Below are 26815 nucleotides of genomic sequence, written 5' to 3'. Positions count from 1 at the left end.
GCTAAGAAACATACTGGAATTCCGAGGCATTAAAATGAAGCGTTTCTAAGGTTCTAGTCTTCTGGAAATGTACCGAATGTTTATAGTTTTTTAAAATTAAGTTGAAACACTTTATCCCAGCCCTACATCTTTATAAATTCGCGCATTAAAATATCGTGATTAATTCTGTCCACGACTGGAAATCCGTTTTTGTAGAATAGGTAGTATGACACTGCTTCTTACAGAGGCTGGGATAGTATTCGTAAGCTTTGGACAGCCCCGGCCACCCACCCTCCCTCTCATTCGTATGTCTAGTTTGCCCTGTTTATAGGCAAATTGGGTTATTGGGTTGTCTCGTGACTTCACTTATCGTAGATAATTCAAAAACTCGGCTGCGAAGTTTAGCGTTCTGTATTTTGTTAACCAAACTACTCATTCGTTCTTAGAGTAGTCATTGATCATTTTTTTCTGTAGCTTATTGACTAGTAAATTTATATTTGTCGGTCACGCATTTACACAAGCAAAGGAGCCAGCGAAGGCGCAATGGTTTTATCCTGTGCATTGGAAGAGGAAGCCATTTTACGATACCTCTACCAGGAAAGCAATTCTTTGTTTCCTCGTAAACGGTCAAACTCGTGCGATATATGCCTTTCCTTTAGTCTACCCCAGTAATGCGTTTCATTGTGATTCTTCCAGTCTTTTTACACTGATGAGATAAATGCTTGAACTGGATACCTTTACTAATTTTAGCGAATCTATGGATGCTCTGAAAGAAGTGATACCAATACGACTCGATTTATTTCTTTAGTGTGGAAATCATTCAGTGATTTCTGTGTGTATCTGCTTATTTTGCAGAGGTCGAAAATGTAAATTTGCGTGATTTTGATATCTTTTTTCTTTTCATTATAATACCTAAGTACAATGCATTTAGAGAAATGAACAGGAAGATAAGTGGGCAAACGTTGACTCTGAACCTTTATGATCCGAGAGCATGGCAGAATGTCAACTGATTGATGGCTCATTTTAATCATTTTAATTTATACGTGAATTTAACAATAATATGAATTCAACTTGAACAGTCTTTTAAGGGGAATGGTTTCTAACATGTTTGTGAATTGTTATAAATGTATATACTTGGATCAAAGTTGACTATCACACCGTTCTTTGATTAGTGGGAATAATCAGACCAGGTTTCAGGAATGGCCTGTTCCATAGCTGACAGGTGTTTATTATTAAATTGCAAGAGTTCTTCCGGCGTTAGGAAGCGATGTTTTTATGAATGCATATTCTCAGCTGACAGCCATTTAAGAAAAACATTAAGAGGAATTATTTTTCCTTTCAGTGGACTAAGATTTCCCAATAAAATGTCATTTTACGCACTTTCTTCAGAAGCATCTCATTTTTTTCTTGTTTTATGCAATTTATTTTATGAAACATAGTCAGTCAGTCGGTCTGAAAAGGGTCTTTTTGATTCAGCGCCAATGACCACAAAGTTGGCACACTCTGTGAGGGAACTTCAAGGGGTTAATTTCCTTTTTTGGTCTCAGAGAGAGAATGATAGTGATCGAATATTTCTCTTCACAAGGATTCTGAATTGTTTTGAACTCAAGTAAGCTCTAATTTTGTAAAAGAAAGTAGCCTAGCTTATCGAACTTGATGAAAAATTTTTATTCAATGCGATTTTTAAATTTCAAATCAAATTTCAGCTAATTGTCTTTTGTTGTGTGTATGAATGAACGTAACTACCCGTAAGATTTTATTGCATTCACCTTTCATAATCATTTCCGTTGCAGAGAAATGGAACATATTATATTACTTTAAATTTCTTATTTTCTGTGGTGATGACCTTCCTTTTCGAAAGGTCAACTAATTACATCAATTACGCTGCTCATTATAGGAGGAAAAGAAGCCACCACTGGAATGACGATATGTAAACTTTGCATGTGAGCATACGCTTTCTTCTACAGCGGCCCCAATCTCGGATACATTAACATTTTATAACTTCTGCTTAGAAGCAAATCTTAAATTCTTAATGTCAACGTTGTATCAGTGAAGTGAGTCTGTAGCATCCTAATACTTTATCCTTGCTGCATCTTATCTGGGAATCTGATTTTCTTCCCGTTTCCACCAACGAGTCAGGTGAAAGGGTTTTGACTGCATGTATTTCAAAGTGCTCTCTCATGGACATTTTCTATTGTTATTTGCTTTCTAGACCACTTTCTCCTCTAGACCTACCTGTCTCCATTACGATACAGTGACTGAGATTGAATCAGCATTTTAGTGGTTATTCTTGTAGTTTTTGCTCCTTCTGTGCGTGAGTATCTTTTTAAAAGTGTTTTATTAAGTTTTCTAGGGATCTTGGCCACTTTTGTTCATATCTAGTTTGCAAAAGACGATGATCTTCAAATGTCAAGTTGTGCGATTTTTCTGTTGCTCAAAATTATAATCATTATTACTTCTTCTATACGGGATCTGTTCCAGTCGAAAACCTGTTTGCACGTGCTGACTCAGGAGCTGTCAGAAGGTGCATTTATCAACTAAAGGTCAGCAACTTTTAAAGGAATCGGTGATATAATACCGTGAACTTTTGAATACCAAAAAATTGCCTTTTCCTGGAATGTTAACGAAAATTTAGAAGAGACTTTACGCTTGGATCCATCTCAAAGTCTAATAAATTTTTCTGAAATTCCACTTTCCATTGTTCAGCAACACGTCATTGAAGTCCCATGTTTAAAAAAAAAAATATATCAAGTATTTTCGGGAAATCCGTTCGCCCTTCCAACGAAGAGGGAATGCAGCTCTCCGTCGAAATGCTTGACACTTGGGAAAGCCACTCGACCACTGATACAAGATGTTGCTTAAACACCGCCTCACTGTATTATAAACACCGGATATTTTGGCTTTTCTAAACATATTTTATTGAGTCATTCCTTACATTCATTTCTACAAATTCTCTGCCAGTTCGAAATGAAGAGAGATTGTATCTTCAAAGTTTCCTTTATTTTTTAATACATTTTGAAACAATTTACGGATATTTTATAGTTAATTGTTCAGAGGATTTCTGATTTATGAAAATAACTCGTGGTAGGCTCATCCTCAGTCAGTCTGAAAAACGTTCTAAAATTGTAAAAAATTCATCCAAACAAATCAAAACAAAAGGTTCAATCACAGCATCCAATAGCAGTAAGTTTTAAAGTACTATGGTGAACTTTTCATGCAGTTAGGATGGTAATGATGGTGTCTCTTATCATTTAGTTCAACTAACCTTTACCTAAATTCATTCTTTTCCATTTTTAGTTTTCTGCAAAAGAAAAATGTCCGCCCTCGGATCTTAAAAGCTACTAAGGCTAGAGGGCTGCAAATTCGTATGATGATCATCCACCCTCCAATCATCAAACATATCAAATTGCAGTCCTCTAGCCTCAGTAGTTTTTTTATTTTATCTAAGGTTAGAGTTAGCCATGATCGTGCGTCTGGCACCGCTATAGGTGCCAACAACACAGGACCCCACCGGGCCGTGGCTGAAAGTTTCATGGGCCGTGGCTGAGAGTGTCATACAGCGTTATATGCTGTAGGCTACAGAAAACTCGATTGCGCAGAAAAAATTTCGGCACATTTTTTATTAGTATTACAAAGACTCTAATGAGTTTACTATAGATGTTTAAAGTATTCTAGAAGATTTTAAGTTTACCTTCGATCTTATTTAAACCAAACTCGCCAACCCATTCAATACTAACCAAACTTAATTTTATATGGATATGATTTTTGCGGCCATGCAAATTGCCAGATGGAAAAAGTGGAAATGAAGCTGTACCAAGTGCTTCCGTGAATTCACTTTGTACTCATCTTCAGGAAAATAACAGTACAAAAATAGGAGACAATGTCACTTCTCACTGCACTTACAAAACGTAAAAACGAGAAAAATAAAAAATAAAAAACTGCCGAAAGGTCACTTGCCCAATGACGCAATTGATCAGCCGTTCGCCTGACTCATAAAAAACCATTATTCAAATTAGGCATATTGTTACTGTTAAGAAAAATTATATTCTGCCTGATTATGTCATTGTCTTTATGGGCAGCTGACTAATCAATAGTTTTAATTTGTCTCATTTTTTATGTTGTGCAACTGTAGTGTGATGTGGAAGCATCTGTTCTGTAAATTATCAGTACCACACGGTTCCGTTGTTATTTTATCTTCCTGGCGATTTGCTGATAATCCCTTAACATGTTTGGAATTCGAGGATTTCAAGGTTGCCTGAATGAACCCTAACATTAAGGAACTGTAAACGAAGGTCCAGTTTAGTATGAAAGAGAATGCGGTTAGAACTGAGAGACCAGAACTCTGGGGAGTCCACAGTCTGTGACCTATGGTGTTTATGTACCGACTTCTCGAATAAGAAATTAGGATGAAGACTGATTCGTCTTTTTGATGAAACTAACGAACAAACTTGATTCCAATAACGTAACTGGGCGGCCTTTGTTGAGTTCGAGAACAGGAGGGTTCCAGCTTCTTGTTACCCATTTCAGCGTAATCAAAAGCGACAGTACAAACAAACTTCAAATTCTGCGAGCACACTAGGTTTCTCTATGGCCCAGAATGCATTTTTGCTTGTCCCAGTTGCATTTCCACGTCAGCAAATAAGTTAACAAGTTTTTTTAACGATAGCGTCATACTTTGAATGCTGACATATCGTGTGGCTATATATTTCTGATGAAGATTTTCACCTCAAGGATGGCATATTGATTTGAGCGTAACATTCCAGTACCGTACCAGCTGTTCAAGTAGGCCCGAGTTCAAGTCTCCGACCGGCCAATGAAGAATTAGCGGAATTTATTTCTGGTGATAGAAATTCATTTCCCGGTATAATGTGGTTCAGATTCCGCAATAAGCTGCAGGTCCCGTTGCTAGGTAACCAACTGGTTCTTAGCCACGTAAAATAAGTCTAATCCTTCGGGCCAGCCCTCGTTTACAAAAAATCACTACTACTTAAATTTGAAAGCCTCAAGTTGCCCCTCCCACCAGACTTTGTATTAGAAGAAATATGGGAATTTCATAGTTTTTATTCAAAATTAATAGTTCTCTTCCATATTTACAATCCCTAGCAACCAATGGGCAACTGTTGTATTAGGTTCGCTGCACCGATTTTGTGGCAAATAAGCTAAAATCTTCGTCACATAAAATATAAGCCACTCACTGGGTATGTTTTTACACAGAAGAGACACCTAGCGCTAATATAAATTTCTTTTTATTACAGCTATGGCTTCAGACGAGAAATCTGTGGTCCTTACTTCTGGTTACTTTTTAAAAGACATTAACAATTCAAAGTTTATGAATTTAGGGGACATTTACAGCCAGATTTATCATATGGATGCGGTTTGTCTGTTACTCTTCATCCATAGCATCAGTCGTTATGGAAAAAAACAAACTTTACCAAGAATAAAAAACCATTCTTAAAAGTAACTTGAATCTTCTTCTTCTTCTTCGTTTAACGTGCTTTTTCCCTTTTTTATATAGGGTAGGCACGATGCATTCTTTTTTGAAGGACTTTGATTTGGCGTTGGGGTAGACCGTAGCCTCGACCGGTTGCCCTCCCTGACATCGCTTAGACCCCGGTAGCGCATGTGTACATGTATCGTACCAAATCCCCAGCTCCCTTTCTCCCAGCAGCGAGAAGAGTTGAGCGGTTAGGTCGACAGTTCGAGACATGTGAGGTGTCTGTTATGTTATTAGAAGATGCTGAAGTGTCTTTGTTTTAAAAGTAACTTGAATATGACTGACAAATGGTTGTTCGCTGTCATTTTTTTTATTTACCGCGATGACGACGCTCCGAATGGGTGTTTTGAGAGAAGCGCCCACTCGCAATTAAGAGAATGGTTACAGTTTACAAGTAATCATGTCTGGTTACGAGGGACAAGTCACACGACATAAGAACATGCTTTTACGCGGATGTAGATAACATGAGAAATACTGTTGGCATCAACAGCTGTAGGATAATGACCAATACAAGATGATGATTATGATAGTCCTGTATTCTTTTATGTAAATTTAATGTTCTAATTCTACTAGAGAGTAGGAAGCAATCTTCTTCATTAATGTTATTATTATTTGTTAGTGTTTCATTACTGGTAACTACTGTCAACTGTATAGTAAAATTATGTAGGAAACCAGTTTAAACATCACTCCTTTCAGTCTCAACACGCCTAGAAAATCGAGAAAATGATTAAGAAGACTCTCCTTTAAGCTAGAATCATTAGACGGTAATCAAATCCTGTGTGAGGCTAATCACGAGGTGATTCCAAAATTTTATTTGGTGTATACCTAGTTCGCTAACGTGTAGGCCTATTCGTGTAACGCCTACGCATAGGTATGACACTGTACAAGACCTTACTCCAAACTCAGGGTAATTACCATCTATGACGTGAATTATTTGGTTTGATAAATAAAAATGCATGAAGCTTTCACTGTTTATCCTTCGAACAAATCGTGATAGACGCAAACACTGGAGGTTAATGGATCAAAGGTCAGGTGTACTATCGATAACTCGAAGCACACACACGTATGAACACCTGAAAAGTGACCCTTAGATGGAGGAAAGTTAGATACGACACGGAAAGATCCCCATTATATGTACTCTACGAGAGGGGGCGAATATTCCGCAGAGATTAGCACTGGAGGGAGATCGGAGATCGGGGGCGGGGGCGGGGAGGGTTCACCGGAAGTGGTCTTCGATGCGATTAGGGCGGGTAGAGGAGACTGCTTCATTGTATCCGCTGATGTATATAAAAGTGTTGCTGATGAGCCTTCTGTGAAAATCTGCAAAGTGATATACATATATATATATATATATATATATATATATATATATATATATATATATATATAAATATATATATATATATATATATATATTTAAATTAATATATATATATATAATATATATATATATAAAATTATATATATACTGTATGTATATTTATATTAATATATATATATATATATATATATATATATATATATATATATATATATATATATATATATATATATATATATATATATATGATTATTATCATGTATTCATACTTTACTTTTTATAGCCACAATTATTAATCAACAAATATCGTTTAACATCAATTCACTATACCACTGGAATGACTTACGCCCACAGGGAATTACAGTTAATAAGTGGTTCTGTGCTGGCTAGGAATCGAACCGTGGTCTGATTTAGAAATGACAATGGACATTAAATTTAACCACCAGCCATGAAGAGAGATATACAGTAAGTTGGTAAGTCCTCTGTCGAATCAGGTTCTGCGCTTAGAATCGATATCCAGCCATCATCTTCTCGATAGCTGTTCGGAAAGTTTATAACGCTTGGCTAATTACGAATTTTTTCACTTTTGTATTCGTGACTTTTTATAGTTACAAATATTGGGCCACAAACATCGTTCCATAACATATTGAATTATATATATATATATATATATATATATATATATATATATATATATATATATATATATATATATATATATATATATATATATATATATATATATATATATATATATATATATATATATATATATATATATATATATATAAAAGGTGCAGTGTATAAGTGACAAAAAAAATCCATATATAAATGATTATGTGTATGCACATGTGAAAGTCCTTGCATTTCTAAAAAAAAAAATCGTTTGCAGGTTTAAGACTTTCCCTAAACAAAGGTTACATATTGCGTGTTGTGTTGTATTTGTGTTTAACTTCGCTAGGGTGTTATTTAGTACACAGAGTACTTATTGACTTTATATCAATGTCCTCCCAATGATAACGCGGCCATTGGCAGTTCGGAGAAAGTTTCTGGCTTGTCTTGCCTAGATGAAATATCTTATACATATCAGGTCTTTGAGATGTCATTGAGTGGGGTTATGTGTCATTATCATTCAGAATAGTCTCTCCGCGGTAAGGGTCTTTCGACCAGCTGTGCAGTTTGAAAAATAATAATGTTGTCTCTTAACGATACCTTTGTTCACCATGTGTTTGTGACTCGCGTCATCTTGTGACTATTTACGTATGCATATAGTAGCAATACATATTCAAGTGTGATATGTTGTATACACATAACATGAGACATCACCATCAACTTGGCTGCGCAAGTTTCTGAATATACAGAACATATGCAGACTATACACATAAAGTTAACTTTTATACATAGATATTGTTTGTTCTGAGTTCATTTATTAGTGAGTATATTTATCTCTCCCCTTCAAGATTTCAACCCAACTGCAGAATAAATTAACTTGAAATAGAAAATGAAAACTTGTTTCTTGAAGGTGATAGGAAGATGAAATAGACTCTTGCTCTGTTAAGTTTCAAGATCTTATTTAGTAAAAATCAATGTTTAGCATTTTCATCCTACTCAGAGTTAACTTCACAATACATACTGCTGATGCACTGGAGTTTGTGTAAAAATGCAAAAATTACACTGAAAATATTGCAGCCACAGTGAGAAACTGGGTCGCCAAAGTCAGGAAGATTGGGTTATTCAAAGTATTTTGTAAGGTAAGCCTAATAGGTACTCTAGTCAGCTAGGTGGGTTTTATCGAAGACAGGAATATTTACATACACGAATATATAAATATGTGTGTGTATGTGTGTGCGTAAATATAACTTGAAATTATAACTACTTTCAAGATACCTTGGTGTTAATTGTGTAGTTTCATTGTACATCAAAGACTGATACGTAAAAATCTAATACTAAGACTGAGGTACTAGCCTTAGTAATGTTACTCGTGCTAAGTCTGAGTACCCTTTGCCTTTGACTGAACACGGTCACAAAGAACGCTAGATAACGAGATCATTCGCCATAGCATCATCATCTTCTTCTTCTTTTAACGTGCTTTTTCCCCATTTGCATGGGGTAAGCACGATGCCTTCTTTTGAAGGACTTTGATTTGGCTTTTGGGGTAGACTTTGTAGCCTCGATCGGCTGCCCTGCCTGTGATCGCTTAGACCCCGGTAGCGGATGTACTGTATGTACATGTATTGTACAGTCACCAGCGCCCTTTTAGATGATGTTGGAGTGGCTTTGTTTGTGTGTGCATTAGTCTGTAACATCCATTTGCTTTTTTTTTAAGCAAACCTATCCGTTGATTGCATACATAATCCCGGGGTGTCTATACGGATAGCAAAGCATCCGCCTCTCTGAGCAGTCGGCTGCAGATTTGAACCGGCGCCACAGACCTCTGAGTCTGAGGCTGGTGCTCTAACCGTCTTGGCCATCGAGGCTCTAATTCGCCACATCATCATGATTATTCCTTATTAGAGATAAAAGTTGGTACGCAATACCAGTGCTTATCATTTTTTTATTTTACAGTAGTTGCTCAGCATTCTATTTTGAACCTTAGCCCATATGACGTAAAGCTAATTACGTACTAAAACAAATGAAGTGAGGTGTGTCATTCTTATCGATGACCCTTAAACATGTTTGTTTTTAAGTTGATTCACGTGAGTCGTTATCAAGGCTCCCTGGTAGGGGGGTAACGCTGTCAGTGCACCTCGCGCGGTGCGCTGTAGGTGTTACTTAAGGTTCCTTGCAGCGTCCCCTCGGCCCTTAGCCGCAACCCCTTTCCTTCCTTTTACTGTACCTCCGTTCATATTCTCTTTCTTCAGTCTTACTTTCCACCCTCTGCTAACAATTGTTTTATAGTGCAACTGCGAGGTTTTCCTCCTGTTACACCTTTCAGACCTTTTTACTCTCAATTTCTCTTTCAGCGCTGAATGACCCATAGGTCCCAGGGCTTGCCATTTGGCCGAAATTCTATATTCCATTCCATTATCAAAGCTCGTTTAAGTAAATGGCTTAACGGATGGACCATGGCAACTTAAAGTCCAGTAAGAATGTAACTTGTAAATTAGTAATATTTCCCATGCTGTGATTTTCTCTCTCTCTCTCTCTCTCTCTCTCTCTCTCTCTCTCTCTCTCTCTCTCTCTCTCTCTTTTGCAGGGCTCGAGTTCGAATCTCCAGCCGGCCAATGAAGAATTAGAGGAATTTATTTCTGGTGATGGAAATTCATTTCTTGGTATAATGTGGTTCGGATTCCACAATAAGCTGTAGGTCCCGTTGCTAGGTGACCAATTGGTTCTTAGCCACGTAAAATAAGTCTAATCCTTCGGGCCAGCCCTAGGAGAGCTGTTAATCAGGTCTGGTTAAACTAAGGTATACTTAACTTTTCTCTCTCTCTCTCTCTCTCTCTCTCTCTCTCTCTCTCTCTCTCTCTCTCTCTCTCTCTCACACACACACACACACACACGGTGCGTTTAGGTACACGACTTCAACGTACGAACCATGGCAAATGAAAGTCCAGTAATATAATTTGTGAACTAGTAACATTTTCCTGCTGTCTCTCTCTCTCTCTCTCTCTCTCTCTCTCTCTCTCTCTCTCTCTCTCTCTCTCTCTCTCTCAGTTTGTTCTAATCAGTAACATTGTATAAATATGAAAGAGTAAACATTGCAATAACAAAAACTAGTCTGGCACGCTTTTAGGTACCAATCCAAATAAAAAAAAAGGGGCTACGGAAATGACGTATGTTAATAGTGCTATAGTGTGACGTCATGGGAAAACCCAAACAGATTTTCCTAATTTAGCGCCACGTCTAATATGTCTGCATAATTCGGCATTTCATAAGGGCAAGTAACATCTGAAAAGACTTTCACTCTGCAAAGGAAAGCTATTATAGCTAAGGAAATGTGTACACCGTGTTCATTGCTGCCCATGTAATTACCTTTTTCACACGAGGCCAATGACAACACTATTTTCATTCCCGTTGGATTCCAGAAATATAATAGAAAATAGTCACTTTCGGGCGTGGCGTGGAATCCACGCAACCGCGGGAGAACGAGGATTTGCAAACTAACTAATGAGGACAAGTAAGTAAACGGAATTAGGTTGCAAGCAAAGGCTGTTCGCTTAATTATCAAAGTGAAAATCTAATATCCATACATCAAGAATTTCGTCCCAGAAATAGAAATGAATGGTTAGTTGACTGCACTAAGACTGGTCTTCCAGGCATAGTCTATAAGAACCAAGTTGAAAGAGTGAGTGTGACTATGTGATTATTCATCAGCCTTTATGACCTGGTAACGTCTCGAGTACTGATAGCAGTAAGATCTCAATGGTTTGTTCAAGTTGTTTGAGTGGGGATACAGCGTAACCTCAGTTTACTAAAATTTACTAAAACTTCATGACAAGTTGCTAGAATGAATCAAATGAGTAAATAAATAAACAAATAGAATGAATCAAAAGTAGAGGTCAGACCTCAGGATGGCAGAGGTTCTGTTTTCCATATTTCATTTCGGAAATGGTTCAGGCAGATACGAAATGCACTTAGTTTTTTGATCAACTGATGCCCGGCGAGTGTAGGTGACCTTGTTTCGTTGAGGAAATGTCCCCTAAGATTTCGCTATCTGCCTGCCATGCTTAAGCAACAAACTGATAGTGACCTGTGTGTTGATATATATATATTATATATATATATATATATATATATATATATATATATATATATATGCATATGTATGTATGTATGAATGTATATAAAATCTATAACGGGAATTAAATGATATAAAAGTAAATCGAGTATATGGCCACAGATAAAGTACAACGACGGCGTTATCTATCCCATATTTTGGATACTTGCTGCTATAAAGCTGTGAAAACATTTTACAATGAAAGTGACAGGAAGCTGGATGTGTCCATCGAGGTTTAATTGTAAGTTTTTTCAAACCGGTAGTAAATATTTATAGTGAATTTCCTTTCTAATCGAGTGTGGTAATTGATATTTTAAGTAACGTAACAAAGTCTGTATCGGTTTCACGTGTGGTGTGTGATTCGTTTTGCTATTGTGATATCATTTGGCTGAGAGAATCCCATTGTGATCATGCATCCATCAGTGATGAGTACTTGTATGTAAATAACTGTGTAAATAAAGTAGGTTTTTTAAGCCAATATTTTTAAAACTGTAGTCTCATCGAGCCTTCCCTAGATTGTAGACGTTCTCATCATCCTTCGCAATCATATAGCTAATAACACCAGCAAGAAACAGTGCGATGTGGTTAAATTTCACAACATTTTTGGACTTTCGAGCCGGATTGCAAGGACGAGAGCGATCTTCAACGGTTGTGCTAGTGAGATTAACTAGGCTAAGGCGTTCGTAACTGGCCGATGTTGAAGGGGCTGAGATCGAGTTGATTAGAGAACCCGGTGGACTAGTGAGTCATTTTGAGTCTGATAGCCTACCCTTTTGGAGACGTAGATATAATTTAGTAATTTTGTACATAGGCGGTAATGATTTAACAAATAATCCAGTGCTTGATGCATGGGAACGTTATCGCGCCTTGGTAGAGCGCTTAAGACAGATTGCAGTTACTGTTGCTTTATGCAACGCAGAAATTAGAACAGACGAAGAAACGAACCGTTTCAACATTGATCCTGAGCAGTTCGATGCTGATGTGAAAAACTTTAATGCTCGTTTGAGAAGGTATTGTGTTAGACGTTGGAGATATCAGGTTAGGCATTTACCGATGAATGCATGGGTGTACCGACGAAACCGGACAGCCGATAATGTTCATCTCATCAGTAGTGTAAGAAGTGCGCTTGCCAATCGCTTCGTGAAACTCATGCGTAATGAGCAAGCCCGTCTAACAGTAGAGTAGAAAGCCGAAATTCTAGTCTTGGTCCGTCGTTTTGTTTTGTTTGAAAACATAGTTTTATTGCAATATACATTTCTATTCTTCCTATACAGATTAAAGTAGTCACACCCTCCTCTTTACACATTGGTAAAGTAATTAGATCACCCTTCTTCCATCAAAATGACAAAGCACGCAGAACCTAAGTTCTTTATTGCTGTAACTAACCTGCTGCTAGACACTTTAGACCAAGCACGCCGAGACCTCATCGAGTCTCATAGCCTGTCTGCATATGAGTGCTTAATAGAGCAAAAGCGGATGAGAAAGTACTTGAAGATGCATGCGTCCAGACATTAGTAACTATTGACCCCGAAGTTGAAAGTGAAGTTAAGAAAGTCTTAGACCGCGCTCGTAAGGCTATAACCTTGATCATTGACAGAATAAGTTCCCTATCGAACTCTGTTCGACCCAAGAAAGAATTGCCATGACTTACGGAGATTCCCTTGCCCACCTTCAGTGGGGAGAGAAGTGAGTATAGCAATTTCATAGATTTGTTTAATGTGCTAGTTCACGATCGACCTGATCTAGACGACGTGACTATAGATTTACTTATCTAACTGGATCGCTGAAAGGAGAGCCCCTCAGACTGATTAGCAGCCTGAGTATAACTGCGCATAACTATGCCATTGCAAGAAAGCTATTGAAAGAGCTATGTTGACACGCACCAAGCGTTGGTCGTGTTGCACCGTATGTTAGCCGATTTACCCGTGCCTAAGTGTAATCATCAGGATTTGCGAAGTTCAGAGTTGAAGTTGCTGCCCTTACCGAACAAATTAAGCGGCTTAACGGGGCAGCATTGGTATGTTACTTAGCCTATTGTGTCAGAAACTATCAAAAGGTGACGTGTATCGTCGCATTACTGATCATCTGAGAAAGTGCGACTTTAATCTTGACGAAATGTATTCTGCTATTGATTACATAATTCCCTCATGTGAGAATGATGCCCTCCAGAAGGGCGAAGATCTTTCAGTTAATGTTCAAACTGGAACTGTACGCTCGAACGCCTCACGCTCCGAGAATTGCCCATTCTGTAACTTATCACACAGCGTATCAATGTACCAAATTTTCCAATGCTGCCGCCAAAAAGCGCCAGCTCATACTCAATCGCAGATGTTTTAATTGCTTAGCTACAGGACATGCGAGTCATCAATACCCCAGTAGACGAACTTGTAAACTCTGTAAGGAAAGGCGTCACCACCTTGAAGGGAGTGGCAGCAATAAATTGTCTCACAATGTGTCCTCGGGAAATCGTTCTAACCATACACACCTTAGTCCGTCCCACCAAACAATCGCCCGACCAGTAGTCCAACACCGAAAGACTGTCACAGTCACCCCCTGAATCCTCCCAAGGAAAATGTGTGAATCGAACTCTATCAACCGTTGTAGCTAGTTCCGATCGTAGTGATCAAAGTAAAAGTAAAGTAAATGAAAAGCCTTCCACCAGTACGAAAACTGTAAAGAACGAACGAACTGCTGAATTACCCACCGCTACAGTAGTTATGTATAATCAGAAACAAACAGTTGCTACCAGGATGTTTTTGGATACTGGTAGCCAGAGGAGCTTTATTTCAACACCATTGGCTCGTAAATTGAAATTGAAAGTAATAAGAAAGGTAAAGTTAAATTTAGTCCCCTTTGCTTCTCAATCAGTCACGGGAGAATACGAGATAGTTGGTGGTAGAATTCATCTGGGAAAACGCGTGGTTAGAGTCAAGTTGTTCATGATCATGTTGCCCCATTCATAATTTGGGATTAGTAAACGTCAAAAAACAACTGGAAGGTAGGGGATAACACATTAGCTGATAGTAAAGCTTAAAGTGATTTGCTGAAAGACATCAATCTTCTCACTGGAGCAGATTATTTTAATTTTGTAACTGGAATGGAAAGGATAGATGGCGTGAATTTCTTTACTCATAAGGGAGTAGCCCCCTACGGGCAATCACCGCAATGGGCACTGCAAGGTGTGAAATCAAATGTGTAGAAAACGAACGTGTTGTAGATTGTCGGTGGAGACTGGGCACCCTGTGTATTTCCCATGACGAACAATTCACATTGTCGGAAAAAAAAGTTACGTATACCTTAGTTTTACCAGGCCACTGAGCTGATTAACAGCTCTCCTAGGGCTGACCGGAAGGATTCGACTTATGTTACGTGGCGAAGAACCAATTGGTTACTTAGCAACGGGACCTACAGCTTATTGTGGGAAAACTGCGATGATACAGGTGCGACAGAGCGTAGTGAAGACGCGACTGGGTTATCAGCTTATCTTGCTTTTCAAAGGGACGCAACGTCCAACCAACAATTACTGTAATGCTGCCGCGCAGCTTAATGCTTTGGAAAAACAGTTTCTGAAGGATCTTGGGTACAGGATAAAGTCACGGGGAAAAATTCACAATTTTGGCTGGGAAAGATGTCAGGTAATCAAACAAAAACAATCAAGTCATAATTTAAGTCATATCCAATTAAAGTAATAAAATATTTTAAACCAGTTATTAACTGGCAATACATGACTTACATATTGTATATATATTATGGCATTACATTTGAAAAAATTTAACTGGATTAGCCCATTTGGGACTGACTGACTTGTTCTCGAATTTTCAACATAGTTTTTTTGCCCCATGGGAAGGTCTTACGCTGGCTCCGTTATAAAAATGTGCGTGTGTATTTTGAGCTTCAAAACATTAAAAATATAATAATAAAAAGATAATCTTAACATCATAGCTAAGGAAAGAGTGGTATATCTAGGGCGTTAAAAACACTTGACAAGTGACTCCCATTATAATCATGTTCCAGTACAAAGCTAAACCTACTCCAGTTAACGGAAATTATTTACGATGCTTTTAATGCCTCTCCAGTAGAAATGCCTAAACAGCTATCTGTATTTTTGCAATATTGACTAACAGGCATTTATACATAACTAATGGTGTGAAATTCCTAGAAGCATGGAAGCACACACGAATCTACAGTATATTCAGCGGAAATATCTGTCGTCACTTCGTTTATAAATTCAACAACGGACAGCAGTAAGGGTTTTTTATCTACAGCGCGCAAATTCACCTATATACATAAAATAAGTTGTTTACGAAATGCGATGATCTTGTAAGCCTATAATTGCTGTCCATACTTTTGATAATTACTCCTGTCATCAGAGGGGTCAAAATACATTGTCACTTTGCTGAAGAGAAGTTTAAATCTGCATAGACTATGGCAAGTAAACAAGATTCGAGGTTAACATACTAGAATCTCCTCAGAATTAAAAACCGTTATTTCAGTTACTTCATTTCTCATATCAGTTTCCCCATCTTACTTCTGTTAACCAACCAATCAGTAACTACCAACCCCTTGATTTCATAGGGCATTCTTTGTCTTTCAAGGAGTATTACAAAGTCTACCCCATCACATGACATTTTGGGTTAAAGAAATGGACAAAGGTTTACAGACAAATATATTAAGCTGGTCTTCATACATGTAAATACTATTACATATCCAAAGTAGTCGGATTAAAAAATTGAATAGCAGGTAGAGCACAACATCTAAGTTCTACAGTAGTTGTCAGGGTAACCGAATTTAGTGCGCTTCGAACCGTCACAGGACATGCATAGCGTCTGCAAGCTGAGTTATTGTTGTCTGGGTTACCGAATTCAGAGCGCTTCGAACCTTCACAGGATATTCAGTCTTAAAAAGCGTTGCTTTCCATTAGCATTAGTGTCGATGTTATGGTCTGCTGCAGCTACACCAAGAGTCTGTGCATAAGAAAAGTAGTAGTTTGATTTTAGAATATACTGAAAGTTTCCATGACATAACCTATCCTCTTAAAGTGAAAATAGCCTGTTCAGTTAGTCCCAGCAGCTATTCTAAGGTTATTATAATTACTATATTGTGTGAGTAAACTTTCCCATTAACAACCCCACGTATTAGTATTATTGTTACTTCAAACTGCCATCAACTTCCACATTAACAATCCCATATATTACCATCACTGTTCCTTCAAAATCCCAAAAAGACAACAGGATAGAGAGCGCCATCCTTTAAGATATATTTAATAGGGCACCAATCTTACACAAACAACCGCATCTCACTTTAGTGCTACCTAACTATGAAAAGTGCCATGCAATGCAAACACTCCTATCGGGCAACTTTCGTCCTTTAGAATCCAGTCTTAAGGGAATTGAAACGGCACAACCCAACGGGGCGAAAAATTAAGCTGGGAATTCAGGATAAGAAAGGTGTTCCCGAAGCAAGCTTCGGCGCTGAAGGTAGGGGCCAACGAAAATATGCAATGCAATCTGAACTGTATTTCCTAACATGAAAGCTTTGCTTGAAGAGTAAGAGGGGGAAGGGTGGGGGTGTTGAGCGCATTGACGGAACAATGTTAACATTAAATAGTGCAAGAATATGAATTACGTTTTCCACTATTAACCAGCCTATTAAAATACCTGACAAGTCCACGACATCAGTGTCAAAAAAATTCTTTAACATCCCAAGACCTAGGCCTCTTAGAAAATCGTTAAGATCTACCTATTACCCGTCTAGTTCCTATTTACTAGTGGGAATGATCTATGTTACTTTTATGTCAGAGTTACCCTACCCTATTCTCAGCTCCCCTATACATTCAAACTTACATCTCATGACCAAACAAAAGGCCCATGACCAAACAAAAGGCCCAAGTCCTGTAATACCCTCTGCTATTAATAACTTGCACTGTCAAATGTCTCCCTAGGTCTGACTACCGCGTTTTTTACCCCAGTCTATTCCCAGCATCCTTAAGAGATAGACTTTAGCATTTATTACCTTTATCCTAACCCCTCCATCTATATAAAATTAGCACATTCTTCACCCTATTGTAGTCTTATATTTCAAGTTCCAAATCTAACTTCCCATTAAGTCCTAGCTACACGAAAACTATCAACCTTGCAGTTCTAACCTAAGTGAGAAGTTGGTTGGTTTGAAATCTCTAATGTGCATGGTGACAAAGTCACCATGCTTGTTTTTGAACTTCCTGTTGTGCATGGTGACAAAGTCACCATGCACAACATGCAAGTCCACCTTTGCCTGGCAGGTGGCAACGCCACCCCGGCAAAGGTGGACTTGGGAAGTGGGGGGGAAAAAAAAAATTAAATTGCGTCTAAACTTTAGACGCAAAACTTTAACTTTGAACTTTAGACGCAAAACTTTAACTTTGAACTTTAGACGCAAAACTTTAACTTTGAACTTTAGAAACTTTAACTTTGAAAAGACTTTTAACTTTGAACTTTAGACGCAAAACTTAACTTTGAACTTTAGACGCAAAACTTAACTTTGAACTTTAGACGCAAAACTTAACTTTGAACTTTAGACGCAAAACTTAACTTTGAACTTTAGACGCAAAACTTAACTTTGAACTTTAGACGCAAAAACTTAACTTTGAACTTTAGACGCAAAACTTTAACTTTGAACTTTAGACGCAAAACTTTAACTTTGAACTTTAGACGCAAAACTTTAACTTTGAACTTTAGACGCAAAACTTTAACTTTGAACTTTAGACGCAAAACTTTAACTTTGAACTTTAGACGCAAAACTTTAACTTTCAACTTTAGACGAAATAATTAACTCAACTTTAGAGCTTTAAAATTGTCAACTGTTCAAAAAACTTTAAAATTTAGAAAATAAAACTTAACTTTACGAACTTTAAAAAAAACAAAACTAGACTGAAAAACTTAACAAGATCAAATAATAAGGCAAAAGTTTAAAAAACAAAGTTTAAAAATCCACTAACTTAAAAAAATACTAGATTTACTCTTCAAACTTTACAATTCTAAAAAACAAAACTAAGCTGAAATTACAAGATCAAACCACATAAGGCAAAACTTTAAAAAATAAAGTTTAAAAATCCACTAACTTAAAAAAATAGATTTAATCTACAAACTTTCAAAAAAACCTAAGCTGAAATTACAAGATCAAACCACATAAGAAAAGTTTAATCTATAAACTTTAAAAATCCACTAACTTAAAAAAATAGATTTAATCTACAAACTTTCAAAAATTACCTCAAGCTTCCACGCACAGATTTAATCTACAAACTTTCAAAAATTAACTCAAGCTTCCACGCACATCAATCAAGCTTCCACGCACATCAATCAAGCTTCCACGCACATCAATCAAGCTTCCACGCACATCAATCAAGCTTCCACGCACATCAATCAAGCTTCCACGCACATCAATCAAGCTTCCACGCACAAACTTTTGATGCTAAAATATACCTAAACTAATCAAAAATAAAAATTAACTTAGAAAAAGTTCAAGCTGAAACAAATCCTGAAATTTCTTGAAATGTTCAAAGCTGGAAAATATACATTTTAACCTTTACAATTTTAAAGAAAAAAAATTCTCAAAACTAAAGTTTTGAATCTGAAAAAATAAACCAAATGCATTAAAACAAGGCCTAAACTTAAAATGAAAACTTAAGAGTTTTGACTGAAAAAACCAAGCTAAAAATGTTTGGGAGGGTTGCTAAAGTCACTCAGCTAAAAAAAACAAATACTTACTCACCCATTAATCCTGTTTAGTCATAAGGTATCGGTACATCCAAGACAATTCAGTAACTCATTGTGGCACGCTTATTTCAAGACTCCCTGACCTGAAATAAAAAAAAAAATATAATAAAACCCAAAATGTTCTAGCACGTGGAAAGAGCCAAAGGCTGACTATTGGTTACAATCAGCTGGGCCAACTGATAAGTTTTAAAATACTAAGACAGTAGCAAGCAAGGCTTTATAAATACTTGAGCGTTATTACTAGCTTCTTTCCACTTAAGCCTACAATAATTAAGTTCAAATCAACTTAATATATCTCAGGAAGGCTATGGTAGTCTAGTTAGGCGTCTCTAATCCTCAATAACCTTTAAACCCTATTGCATCATAAGACTTGCCTTATTGCAGTATAAAGTTAAAACGAAAATATCCGTAGCACTGCATAAGATTGCTAATATGGTTCAAAGTGCATAGAATTACCACTCAAAGCAATCTAGTTCAGCTTAGTAATAAATGAGCTTCGAAACTAAGAATTAAATACCATGTTGAAAGGCAATCTACAACAATACCTGACAAACATTTTGAACAGTTATTGTAAGAATTTACAACAATGAATCGAAAGTACCAGTATTTGAAGATACAAAACCCGCAAACGAAAAACTTTCATACAACTGTATGTCATAGCTCAAGTACCACAATCTAAATATTTGAAAATTATAAAACGCAAAACTGAAAACAGTATCCACTCGCCAACCCAACAAACCTTGAAGCACGCCTTCACGTCTAAAATCTCGCAAAGTGTACTCATAATACGACACATCTAAGAAACTGCTCAAGCTCCTCTTGGAGCTCAAACGAATATTGTAAACAGAAGACATGCAAGTGAAGTAAATAGGTGATATGAACCTAGAACAAATTGTAAGTCAGGCTAGAGAGAACTTGTACAATGAGCACAAAGACTATACAACAAAATACCGCCTGCAAGTGAAGATCATACAAGAGCAAATTTAAAAAAGAACTACTCTCCTATTCCGCAGGGGCTACGATCCTGACGTAAAAACACTGAAACAATTATAAAACATAAGAAGCACCTTACTTTGAAAACGCACGAAGGGCCGTCAGAGAACGAATCATCCCTGTGGATGACCGTACATCAAACCAAAGTGAAACCCACGACCCTCTCCAATAGAGCACGGCTGAGATCCCAATCGCAAATGAACGAGAAACTGGAGTTAGTATCAACGAAACCTGTCTTACCAAGCTGGAGACTCAACAACACGGGAACAAGCTGTTCTTGAGGATAACAGCCAACGACCGCTGCAACTGCCTGTTTGTGGGACGTCACTTTATCGCCCTTTCGCCACCGAAGAAGTTTAAGGCGATGATCAGAAAATCGACAGAAATTATTATTATTATTATTATTATTATTATTATTATTATTATTATTATTATTATTATTATTATTGAGAGTTGCCGGGCACTTTCCTTTTAGCGAGCTACCCCAATTATGCAGCAGAAGTTAGCCCATCTGAAAAATTATTATTATTATTATTATTATTATTATTATTATTATTATTATTATTATTATTATTATAGCTGTTGCTGTTGTTTTCAGCAGTGCTTGGGTATAAGAGTTCATGAATATTACTTTTTACTAAGCGTACTTAATTTAGTATACTGTATTGTGTTCATTTATCGTTCATCGTATATGGCCCGGAGCTGAAACAAAGGATATTATCATCATTATATTATTAGTTAATGCAACATGGCGTCACAATGACATAGTCATAGACAAAAATAGTATAGAACACTTTTGTTAAGGTGATTCAACGGTGAGCTTATCAACTCGCACCGATGAATGCAACGTAATTTTTATAATTAAATTTATTATTACTAATAATAACGGTGCTTAGGTTCGTAATCTGCTACGGTAAAAAGCCACCTTTAGCGATTTGCCAGATGGATTCAAGGCTTGCAGTGATAATTATCTGCCAAAATTTTGGGGAAATTGAGAAGGTGGGATGACTAAGTGGCATTAAATAAATCATTTATATCTGTCGTAAGTGATACAATTAGCGGCTAATTCGAACAGTGGTCAATGAATTCACTGAAACCAGATCATATTGTTCGATCATCGCCTGATATTCGAATCCTGTTTCGATAGTATTAGGTGGAGCTATGAAAACTATTAGAGTATCATCAGGATTATATATATATATATATATATATATATATATATATATATATATATATATATATATATATATACATATATGGTAGGTGGAGCTCTGAAAAATATGATCATGTGGATTATAATTATATATATAGATATATATAGATTGATAGATAGATAGATAGATAGATATTAAGCCACCAGTATACTTTAATATCCAGTTCACTACGGAATAACAACTTACATCCAAGAGGAATCATGATTGGCTTAAAGAGGAATAGCAGGCTGCCCATCCCACATTAAAATCTTTGTAAGCCTTTCAGTTAAAAGAGGGCATGTTATTGGTTAAACGGAGCTTGATTAATTCAACTTTTTCACTGCCCAGAGGAAATAGGTCTTTGTAAGGAGTAGATTTTTTCCCTTATGAAATTCAGGATGTCGTTTACATGAACCTTTGTGAATAATAATTCCGCGTCCTGGCTTGTGAGCGTTATGTCGTTCACTGTAATATTTAATTTATAGAATTTCTGAATCGAGTCCTCGCGTGTTTTATAAACTACCTTGGAAATGTGTCAGCAAACCCGCTAAGTTTCTGATAGAGTAAAAATGAACGAGACTTAATTTCACAAAACTGGGAGTCAGAGAATGCCTTTCTTATGGGTTATGGCGAGTCCGTAGAAATATGGTAAAGAGTTGTTCACGAATCCAGGTAAAAAGTCACAGGTAAAAAAGTCAGAAAAAAGTCATGCTTAGGGCGCCGATGCTGACCGAGTGGACTTCCCCTGACTACTGAACAAGATAATCACGACGATATAAACTATATTGACCGGAGATCGTTGAGGATATGGAATCGATAGTCACAAAATTTATACTTGTTAGGCAACTATCCAAAGCAAATCAACATCTGAATTACCTTATAACTACTGAATGTTCATTTTAAGATTGACTTTTCGCTTCTGCTTAATTAATCTTGACTACTTTAATATTTCATTGTATATTATGAAGTATGTTTGGAAACATGCGAAAGCTCATGTTATTATTACATTTGCATATGTATATACAGCTATGGATTTCATAATCACCATAAATTCTTTAACATTTTACTATTGCATAGCACTATAGCCTTCTGAATGAACATACTCGACAAAAGCCGAGGAAGAAATACCAGTGAGTTTTATCCCCTGGGGAGGTGAACGCCAACAGCTGGTGGATCTGTGCCCAAGGAGATGAATACCAATGTGGATTATGACCACACCCAGATCGGTTTTCCTTCTCCAGAATTTTGAAAAAAAGACTGGGTAATTCTGAGTACCAGCTCCACGCCTGTTCTTACCTTGGAAACTGGTTTATTTTCTACACTTTTAGGGCTTCTGACACTGGCGGTGAGTTTGTTTGTTGTCGGCCAATTGTTATGTGCCCCCTAACTCTACTCAACAGTAAAGGGGGACTGTGGGAATTCGGGGCTTTGGGTGGGGGAGAACACAGAAATGGAGTGGACATGTTTACGTTGGGGAGGCGCCCTCTGGAAGGGAAAAACGAGAGGGAGCCATGTGATAACAGGAGGGAGTAGGATGCATTTCGCCTGTTTAGTACTGGCATCGGGGGGATGGAATGGCCCTTCGCCGTGTTTAGTACTGGCCCCGGGGGTACTCATACTGTAACAAGTTATTGCACATGCCGGACGGGATATGAACCGTTCCAGACGTACCCGTGCTCTGTCCTGTGAAGATCGCTTATGGAAACCCCTTGTTGGATGGACTTCAGGGGTTAATTACAGGTTAATTACATTCGTGCAACAAAAATTGAAGGTAAATCCATAATTAACAACCAAAAAACTGTAGAAAAAGTCAAGTTAGAAGGAAATCGCCGCCGCGGAGCTACTACTTAGGTCTACCAAAGACTGAATATAGAAGTGAGAAAATATGAAAAAGTCAGACAAACAGGCAAAGACAATAAACAAGCATTGCAAGAACTGATAGACAACACCAGAATAAAATGCAAAAGCAACGCATGTCAGTATCTAACAATAACAAAGGCTGTATATATAACAATCAAGCCGACGCTGAACGTCCAGATGGGAGGAGTTAGAGCAAGGCCTCCCCACCAACAGCCTGAGGGGAAGAACACAAGGTCAAGGTCACTCCATAACAATCTCCAACCAAATATTTATATTCAGAAAAATTATCATTGTAAAATTTATTGGACAACCTGCATTAATGAATAAAAGATAAAAAAATACGAGAAACAATAAATTTATTGGACCCATAAAACTAAATGTAAAACTAATGTAGTTTCACAATGGAATTGCATTATGTAAAAATGTACATAATTAACCACCCCCCTAAGTAACTAGGCATTGTAAATATAAATTAATAACCCCAAATCCCTCCCCAGTCACATTCCCATCATACGCATACACACACAAATATACTGTACATGCCACATTTTCCTACCTTTGTTATCTGCAATATGTTTACATACTAAAAGGTCCCTCTGTAAATTCACTACTACGAACTTTCTTATGTCCTGTATTCGCTTATACGAATTTTTTAATATTTTACCCTTCACTTGGTTATACTGAACTGAGCTACACAGAAATTGCATGATTTCCTGTTCGCCACCTTTTGTTTGCTGCCGTATCTGTGATAAACAGCAATTTGTCTTTTCCAACTGGGCTGTAATTAGTAACATCAGTTGTTACTGAAGCAATGATAGTTATCCCACGTGCAAACTACCGTTGTAGCAAATAGGACATAAACCATGAACCAATAATAGCTTCGGCTTGGGAAACAGCAAATTGCTGTGATTCATAACTCACTTGCTTTATACAAAAGGTGGTAACGCAAATTTGCGGGTTTTTATTTCAGTTCAACACAAGATGAGGAAGTGATGATAACTGCTCATGTTGGAAAAAATCAAAGCCTTTGCTTGTTTCCAGAGCCTGTACATAAATTTTTAAGTGAAACGAATTATAGTTGTGATGGTTCATAGTCATTTTCATTTTGATTTTATCCAGTTTCATCACTTTCTCGCTTTTTCATTACACACATTATATATATATATATATATATATATATATATATATATATATATATATATATATATATATATATATATATAATTATATTTATATAATATATATATATATATATATATATATATATATATATATATATATATATATATATATATATATATATATATATATATATATATATATATATATATATATATAATATATATATATATATATATATATATATATATATATATATATATATATATATGAAATACAAAAAATATATCATTGAGTCCCAATTCTACAGTTGGGTTTGTTTAAAAAAGAAACTCATTGATACATTTTTAAATTTCACTTATTCCACGTGGGACGATGTCGAATCTAGCAGTCAGTGCTGCCAACGCCGGCTATCACCGAAACACCAGTAATGGGCTTGATGGTCGCTTCTGTTAATTGCCTTGTCATTCATAAAATATTAATTTATTTCGACTGAAATATTTACCATGACAATAAGTAAGGAATGTTCTATCTACTTACATAAAATTTATTACATTTGATTAACCAGAAAATATATTTGTTGACCTTTGAAGACAGAGGAAGAGAATAAGAAATGCTAAAAATTATTTTTGGTCCTTTTTCATCACATCTAAAACTGTGGTAGGTGTTATCTTATTTTTGAGAACTTTTAATATACTTTAGAATAAACTATGAGCTTTCCAATGGCACCACTTTAGTGATAATAAAAATTACACGGGTAAAATTAGAAAGCATTTTGTGGAAACTTCCACTGCGTCTAAATCTTCAACTGTTCACCAAGGAGTAAATGACCAAGACCTGAGCGTAAACATTTGGATCGACCCGTCTGGACCGGAGAGGGTTAATCATTTGCATGCAACACACGCCCATTATTGTGTCAATGTATTAATCGTACTTTTCCGCCAGGAATGCTGGATGCCTGGATTGAGAACTTTAGCTAAGGGTGTGATCCGAGCATGCAGTATGTGTAAGATGGCTTTCCAGCCCCCACTACGACTCCCACCGCCTCAGCAACTTCCTGCTGCAAGTACCACCTTGAACAGACCCTTCGAATGTGTGGGGTTGGACCACACTAGACCTATCAAGACCGACACCGGAGTGGTTTACTTACTGCTGATCATCTGTAAGGCCAGACGAGCTGTTTATTTAGACATCGACACGTTGAAGGCGGACGTGTTTATACTTATGCTAAGAAGATTCGCGGCGTCGCATGGCACGCCCTCGAGAATATATAGCGACAATGCCACCACCTTTAGGGCAGCAGACACCTTTCTCAGGGAAATCTATCATCAAGAGGAGACCCAGCAATACCTGCGGAATACATGTATTACATGGCACTTCCAAACCCCCCGTTCTCCTTGGAAGGGAGGCTTCTTCGAGAGAATGATTGGTGTGGTAAAACGCACCTTAAAGACGACACTCCGCAGGAACATCTTTCACCCAGAGCAGGTTCGAACGTTGGTAAAAGAAGCAGAGGCTGTTATCAGCAACCACCCCGTGATGTACTCGGGTGATGAGAGAGACATCTGAGTCATTACACCTTCTCACCTTATACAAGGGGATTTGATTCGACTTCTGCCACTAGTTACGCCCCACAGAGGGATGTGGGACACCCTAACAACGAAGCAACTTTGTCATCGTTATTTTTGTCTGAAAGCCGCCCCCAGCAAATTCAAGGATTATTGGAGAGATGGCTACTTAGGGGCGCTACAGGAGCGCCATGATTCAAGGAAAGCAGCAGCTATGCCTCTTAAGGCAGGCAATATCGTCCTGATCAAGATCAAATCCAGAAAACGCAGAGATTGGCCACTTGGGAGGGTCCTTACAATGTATACTGACCCCCAGGTTGTGGCGCGATCAGCCAAGATCCTTTACGAAGGAGAGGTGCACCTGTGCGCAATTAATCACATTGTTCCCTTAGAAATGTCCGAAGAAGAGGACGACGACCTGATCGATTTAAGTGTGCGTGATAGTCGAGAGACAGAAGGGAATGTGTTCGATGTCTAAGTGACGACAGCAGCGAGCTTGCCGAAGAGCAAGCGCGCGATGTAAGGGGGAAGGTGCTGAGCGAGCCAGGCCGCACAGAAAAGCAGCCCTCGCACAGCGAGAATGAATGGCTCTGTGAATGCTGGAAAGGACAGCGTGATAGAAAAAATTGCGAGTAAGGTGAACTATACACAAGTGTGAGTCGTAAGGGAGCCTTGAAGGAGAATATAGTAAGTAGCGAGTACTTCGCGAGTTCCTGATGAATCGGTACTCTGAGCGCAAGGCTACGGTGAAGAATGTACAGTGTTCATGGATGATGTAAACTCGTCACTAATGATTATATTTGTTCCTTTTTTT

General features: G+C 37.4%; 1 protein-coding gene and 1 long non-coding RNA gene across 2 annotated transcripts; one reads left to right on the top strand and one right to left on the bottom strand.

Moving 5' to 3' along the window:
- Window positions 1-16283: 16283 nt before the first annotated feature.
- LOC136837340 (uncharacterized) lies at window positions 16284-20487 on the bottom strand. The gene is made up of 3 exons (XR_010852654.1): window positions 20341-20487; window positions 19264-19351; window positions 16284-16478 (listed from the first exon to the last, which is right to left on the bottom strand). It is a non-coding gene; the product is annotated as an uncharacterized lncRNA (long non-coding RNA).
- A 4957-nt stretch (window positions 20488-25444) lies between these two features.
- LOC136837686 (uncharacterized) lies at window positions 25445-26002 on the top strand. Its single transcript, XM_067102559.1, has one exon. The coding sequence runs from the start codon at window positions 25445-25447 to the stop codon at window positions 26000-26002; it is 558 nt and encodes a 185-aa protein (XP_066958660.1).
- The last annotated feature ends 813 nt before the right edge of the window (window positions 26003-26815 follow it).

Source organism: Macrobrachium rosenbergii, chromosome 59 (genome assembly GCF_040412425.1).
Source record: "Macrobrachium rosenbergii isolate ZJJX-2024 chromosome 59, ASM4041242v1, whole genome shotgun sequence".
Classification (NCBI taxonomy): Eukaryota; Metazoa; Arthropoda; class Malacostraca; order Decapoda; family Palaemonidae; genus Macrobrachium; species Macrobrachium rosenbergii.
This window is presented reverse-complemented; position numbering and strand designations above follow the sequence as displayed.